Source organism: Vulpes lagopus, chromosome X, assembly GCF_018345385.1.
Source record: "Vulpes lagopus strain Blue_001 chromosome X, ASM1834538v1, whole genome shotgun sequence".
Taxonomy (NCBI): domain Eukaryota; kingdom Metazoa; phylum Chordata; class Mammalia; order Carnivora; family Canidae; genus Vulpes; species Vulpes lagopus.
Window position 1 is genome coordinate 116,281,114 of NC_054848.1, and position 7,068 is coordinate 116,288,181.

General features: G+C 36.7%; 1 protein-coding gene across 16 annotated transcripts in view; it reads left to right on the forward strand.

The window, feature by feature from the left end:
* The window catches only part of FMR1 (FMRP translational regulator 1), a 37,753-nt gene extending 30,953 nt beyond the window's left edge, over positions 1-6,800 (forward strand). For 4 of the 16 annotated variants that reach the window (XM_041741174.1, XM_041741167.1, XM_041741171.1 and 1 more), the window contains 3 exons: positions 1,269-1,376; positions 1,848-1,930; positions 4,384-6,800. In XM_041741174.1, coding sequence (XP_041597108.1) covers positions 1,269-1,376; positions 1,848-1,930; positions 4,384-4,531 — 339 coding nt within the window. In that variant the 3' untranslated portion in view covers positions 4,532-6,800. Of the gene's footprint in view, positions 1-363; positions 1,377-1,847; positions 1,931-4,090; positions 4,357-4,383 lie in introns of those variants that run through there. The other 12 variants (XM_041741169.1, XM_041741160.1, XM_041741161.1 and 9 more) reach the window with 7 other exon arrangements.
* Positions 6,801-7,068: the final 268 nt, after the last annotated feature.

A 7,068-nucleotide genomic window follows, 5' to 3' on the forward strand; every position in this document is an offset into this window, starting at 1 on the left:
GGATGGACTGTGTAAATCAGGGCTCTGCATCCTATGGCTCATAAGGTGATTTTGAGTGTCATGGCCAAAGTCAGCCCCAGGCACAGTCAAGAAGTAGGCAAAGCTTCTCTTTGCCTTCCCAGCTTTTCTGTCAGTGCTTCTTTCTTCTCTCCCAGTACCTTCCATTGAACACTGTCCCCACCTGCCAGTTCCTACTGTCTTTCTTGCTCAACTGTGTATCTACTATGTAACTTGCTAATGATGGTATAAGGTATAATCCATCTCACAAATATTTGCATTTCAAAAAGGAACTCTTTAAGATGGAAAAGCCTTCAAGATCCACAGGAAAGAAGCTATAATGGTGAAGCTATAATTGGTCATTAGCTCCAACAGAGGAAGAGAGAGAGGTAGTAGAGTTGATATTCTGGAGTGGGGGAGAGAGACACCTACTCCTAAGGCCAACCTTGAACCTAACCCCTAACCCCTCTCCCAACAGTCTGTTCTTTTTGCTGTTGAAGTCCCACCTCACCATAGAGCTCTATTCCCCCACTCCCATCCCCCCTATATCATTAACCCACCCCCCCATGCATAATGAGTTTATCTTAATAATTCCTTTATTAATGATAAATTATTTCAGTGGGAGTGGGAGGGAAGGTTGTGGACCAAGCATCAGGCAAGCCTATCCCCTTTCAGCTAAATTCAATCCCTCATCCCACAAAAGACCCTTCGCTGACACAGTTGCCATGGTGGCCTTTGCCACCCTCTCAGAGGTGACCAAAATGTATGCATTCCCCTCTGTCCCTGGGCCAAACCTTGTTAAAAGGAACTCTCTTTATAGAGGTTTTGTTTATCAAGGTATTGCATTTAACTGTTGTAGACAACTTTTCCTCCAGAGAGCGCAGATGTTTAAAGGAGCACAGCTGTTTAATGATGTGGCATACTCAGGTTTGAACTTAGATGGCTAATAAAATACCTTTTATTTTTTTTTAACGAGAACCAAAAACATTTAAAATCAAAATTACCTCAAATATTGTGAAACCCTTCATTTTGAATTTAAGATAATTTGTTTTACAAAATGGAAGGTGATAATACTCTTTGGGCTTGTAAAATTGGGAAGAATATTGGATTGCCCCTGAAACGTCTCTGGAAGCTTCTGTTAACCTAACTTTTTTTTTTAAGTCGGACAACGGTATATAACTTTTAACTCTTGATAGGAACTAATTCTGAAGCATCAAATGCTTCTGAAACAGAATCTGACCACAGAGACGAACTCAGTGATTGGTCATTAGCTCCAACAGAGGAAGAGAGGGAGAACTTTCTGCGCAGAGGAGACGGACGGCGACGTGGTGGTGGAGGAAGAGGACAGGGAGGAAGAGGACGTGGAGGCGGCTTCAAAGGTACAGAGGTGTTCTTTTCTAATAATAAAAGGTGAATTTTAACAACTGTCTGAAGTCCTGTGAAAGATCGTAGTGATTCAAGGACGTATTACTAAAACCCTCTTTTCCTGTTATATACTGGTCACCAGAGGAAAGGCTCAGCAGTAATCAACAGAACATTAGCCTTTCCCTGGTGTGTGTAGAATACACAAATAAACACTGATGACTAGTTCAGCTTCTTTGGGGATTCTGTGCATAACCTGTGATCATTAGCTCAGGCTGACTGTAGCATAATTGATGCAGAATTGTAATGCCTATTTTCTCCTGCTTGGTACCATGCTAGATTTCTGAGCATTATGTACCTCAAATCACTAGATTGTTGATTATATTTTAGATTCTGTGCTCTAAATAAGTTGAGAATGTGGGAATAAAGAACTTCCAGTAAGCACGTCAGAATCAGTAACTGTTGAATGTCTTAAAAATGACCTATAGGAAATGACGATCACTCCCGAACAGATAATCGCCCGCGTAATCCAAGAGAGGCTAAAGGAAGAACAGCTGATGGATCCCTCCAGGTAAACCTGTGTACCACTTTTCATCTAAATTATTTGAATTACTGTAGTTTGAGACTTACAAGTTTATTTTAATTTTTAAACATATTCAAAAGTCGTAAAATTGGTACATGTGAAAGATTTTCAACATTACATTGTGGGCAATCCTAGTTTTTCATGACAAGTATACAAAGATTTCCCTAGAGAATATGCGGTCTTAAGCATTTGTAAAGACTTTGCTCATCAGGACTTTAGTTCCAAGTTGGTGGTTCTCCCCGAATTCCCTGAAGAAAAGGGACATCCTGGAATATACTGAGAGAGAGAGACCTCAGTAAACCCTGTTGATCCCTCTTCCCCTTAGTTGCAGGGATAGGGTGATCTCTTTGAGTGGAAAGTAAGGAAAAGAAGGTGTCTGTCTCATAGGTAATATGATAGGGCTGATGATGCTCTCAGCTAGTACATGCTGAATCAGCCAGCTGTTTGTTTATAACCAGTCTCTATTCTGGGAATCCCATTTCAGTTGGTTATGACCTATGCTGACCCCATTGTTAAATAATTTTAAAATTACCTCTGGGGGATGTCAGACACCGTTGCTAAGTGGTTTGTGTGTGTTGTGTTATCTCATTTAATCTTTCAGCAGCCCCTGAGGTAAGTAGTTTTATTTTTCTATTCTTTAGGTGAGTAAACTGAAGCTTTTAGAAAGATTCAGTCCTTTGTCTGTGGTCACATAGTGAGCATACATATAGTAGAGTGATATTTGAGCCCTGGTGTCTGATTCCCAGAACCCATAGTCTCCTCTGCTCCTTTAACTCTCAGTTCTTAGTCTAAGTAGTTAGGGTTCCTTACTGACTACAGATTGGTTTGGGACCAACACCAACATTAGTGGGATGCTTTTTAAGAGCAGATACTTCATGACAGAATATTCCTTAGGAGTCATAGCAATTGTAAGTAAGTGTTAACTATTGGCAAGTTCCCAAGGAATAGAAAAGACCTTAAATCGAGATAAAGAGATGATGAAATGATGTACGTATGTGTGCTTTACAAAGATGTAAGGCATTTATCTGTTGGCCTTGTAATTCCCCACTTAAAGTGTGTTCCATGAATTTGGCAATCTGGTCATATTGGTTAAAAGGATGCATGTTCATAATTATATTTATAATTAAAACAGGACATCAAGTAAAAAGGTTGTGTTTTCTGTGTAGGAGAATAGATCCAAGTCAGAGCACTAAGTCCTTGACAGCCAAACATTTAAAACATACACTGACCTCTCTCTCTCTCTCTCTTTGTGTCTCTCATGAATAAATAAATAAAATCTTTTTTAAAAAACATACACTGAGGGATGCCTGGGTGGCTCAGTGGTTGAGCCTCTGCCTTTGGCTCAGGGCGTGATCCTGGGATCTAGTCCCACATTGGGTTCCCTGCAGGGAGCCTGCTTCTCCCTCTGCCTATGCCTCTGCCTCTGCATCTCGTGTATAAATAAATAAAATAAATAAACACACTGAGACACCCAACATGTGAACACACTTTGAAATTACAGCAAACCATTTTGAGATATACGTAGCATTTGTACTGGAAGCAGATCAATATTTGTAGTTGTTTTAAGCCCACTGGTCAATATTATCTTCCTTTTATACAGCATCTGGAATTGTTAGTGTTTTAAGTGTTCCATGTTGGCACTTATAAGTGTTCCATGTTGGCACTTATATTCCAAGATTTATACGATACTTTTATTTTCTGAATTGCATTCATCTTTACACATGTCTTGGGATTCCACTCCTTCCACATATTAGTATTGTCAAATTTCCCTATACCATCATATTCTTCAGACAGAGCTCAAGTTGTATTACCATCTGACTTCCCTTACCCAAAATACAAGCTATAAGAAAGCAATGCTCAAATTTTTCTCGTGTGAGACAGTGGGAGCCTCAGTATAGAGAAAGTTAATCATACCTATGGTAGACAATTCAGGTGTTAACTAAAGGCTAGTTACATAACAAGTTAGTTGACTTCTTATTCTGGTAAAGGTGGAATAGGAAGGCAATGATTTGGGCCCCGCCCCCTTGGGTTTCATAGTCTTTAAAGAATAATCCATTCTTTTGAACTCTGGTATTACATAGGTATATATTATCTCATAATTAGTAATAGTAATTCATTAACTATTTCTCATTATTTTATTCTGCTTAGAAGAAGACACGGTAGGATTGTGAGTTTTTAATCTAACTTTGGACGCAATGAGATGACCAGTGTGTTCCGGTTAAAGAAGAGAAGAGTGTTTTAAAATCATAAACTAAATAAAAAATCCTACCTGACCTTAATTTCTTGTACCTGACCTTAATTTCTTATACTACTTCTATCCTCACTCCCATTTCCCCTTTTAACATGTGGAACTTACACTTCAGGCTTAAATTTCTTATCAGGCCAATTACAGATTACAATAGGATATGGTCTGTGTATATAACAACTATAACTTGTTTTAGATCAGAGTTGACTGCAATAATGAAAGGAGTGTCCACACTAAAACATTACAGAATACCTCCAGTGAAGGTAATCGGCTGCGCACGGGTAAAGATCGTAACCAGAAGAAGGAGAAGCCAGACAACGTGGATGGTCAGCAACCACTTGTGAACGGAGTACCCTAAACTGCATAATTCTGAAGTTATATTTCCTAAACCATTTCCATAACTCTTATTCCATATTAGAAAACTTTGTTAGGCCAAAGACAAATAGTAGGCAAGATGGCACAGGGCATGAAATGAACACAAATTCTGTTTAGGAAATTTATTTTTTTCGTATTGGCCATAAGCAACAATTTTCAAATTTGCACAAAAAGACGTTGAAATTTTGAAACATTGCTTTTAAGTAATACTTTAGCATTTCAGGGCAGGATTTTAGTTTGGTTTATTTTTTAAAGTACTGAGCAGTGATTTTTTGTTGTTGTTGTTGTTGATTTGGACCATTTTCCTGCATCGGGTGATGACTCGCCGGTACATTTCAGTTTTTCTGAATAAATAGCATTTTTGGTAATCATATTACACTTCCGTTTTCAATCTCCTATAGAAGTCCATGAAAATACTATGTCATTTCATGTCCTGTGTCAGTTTATGTTTGGTCCACTTTTCCAGTATTTTAGTGGACCCTGAGATGTGTGTGATGTGACGTTTGTCATTTTCATTAGCAAAAAAAAAAAAAAGTTGTATGATCTGTGCCTTTTTTATATCTTGGCAGGTAGGAATATTATATTTGGATGCAGAGTTCAGGGAAGATAAGTTGGAAACACTAAATGTTAAAGATGTAGCAAACCCTGTCAAACATTAGTACTTTATAGAAGAATGCATGCTTTCCATATTTTTTTCCTTACAGAAACATCAGGTTAGGCAGTATAAAGAATAGAACTTGTTTTTGTTTTCGTTTTGTTGCACTGAAGTTTGACAAATAGTGTTATTGAGAGGGATGTGTAATTTTTCTGTATAGACAGGAGAAGAAATAACTATCTTTTCATTTGAGAGAGGCTAAAATGTTTTCAGCTAGGAACAAATCTTCCTGGTCGAAAGTTAGTAGGATATGCCTGCTCTTTGGCCTGATGACCAATTTTAACTTAGAGCCTTTTTTATTTTGTCCTCCCCAAGTTTTGTGAAGTTTTTCATATTTTAATTTCAAGGTTATTTGGGGGAGATAGGAAGGTCATTTTCATGTGTGCATAATAATCCTGTGAAGTACAGGTACTTTGTCTAAGAAACATTGGAAGCAGGTTAAATGTTTTGTAAGCTTTGAAATGTTAGGTCTAATGTATAAGTGGGATTGGAAAGCAGACTAGAATTGGTTAACAAATACTTCTTTCCTTTAGTTTTTTTTTTCTTTTGTTTTTTGATGTGTTGGGTTTTGGTTCTGTTTTTGAGTCTTTTTTATGAATGAAATTTACTGAGGAAAAATATGTGAAGGACCTTCACTCTTAAGATGTTATATTTTTCTTAAAAAATAACTCCAAGTAGGGGTACCACTGAATCTGTACAGAGCCGTGCAAACCGAAGTTCTGCCTCTGATGTATTTTGTGAGTTTGTTTCTTTGAATTTTCATTTTACAGTTACTTTTCCTTGCATACAAATAAGCATATAAAAATGGCAACAAACTGCACATGATTTCAAGAATATTAAAAAGTCTTTTAAAAGTATTGCCAAACATTAATGTTGATTTTTAGTTATTTATTCTGGGAATGTATAGTATTTGAAAACAGAAATTGGTACCTTGCACACATCATCTGTAAGCTGTTTGGTTTAAAATACTGTAGATAATTAACCAAGGTAGAATGACCTTGTAATGTAACTGCTCTTGGGCAATATTCTCTGTACATATTAGCGACAACAGATTGGATTTTATGTTGACATTTGTTTGGTTATAGTGCAATATATTTTGTATGCAAGCAGTTTCAATAAAGTTTGATCTTCCTCTGCTAAATTGATGTTGATGCAATCCTTACAAATGATTGCTTTTAAAATTTTAAGATAGGAAAAGAAATCTATAGGAAGTGTTCTGTTACAAAATGTAACTGTTACCACTGGAAGTTTCACATGTCATAGGAAGTTAGCTGTTATCTACCAACTTTCAAGAACTTGATCTTGTTTAATAAGGTGGAAAAAAAAATCAACAAAATGGTACAAAAGCACATTGTGCCATTACAATATGCACTAAGTCTCTTTTTTTTACAAAGGCTGAATTCAGCAAGGCGCTAACTTGCTTAAATGTGAATTACTAACTTCTAAAACTGTAATTTGATTCACATGTTTTCAAATGGAGTTGGAGTTGATTCGTATTACAATATTTGTGTGCTAAACGTGTATGTTTTTCAGTTCTAAGTCATGATGTTTTTAAAATCTTATTAAAGTTTCAAAAATCTGAAGATTGTTTATCTAGATGTAAATTTTTATTAAAAAGTTGCACTTATGAAAAAGCAAAAAATTAGTCTGAAAGATGTTTGCTCCTGGTCTTAAATTTCTAAATATAGCAAATATTAGCAGTATCTGGGGGGGAGGGGGAATTATGTATCATGCAAAGCATATATGCCTTGCAAATAATGTTTTATGTGCCCTTAAAGGGCAAAAACATAACTATTGGAAAGTGATTCTCCATATTCCCAGTTATAAGATTTCAACACACTAATTACATAG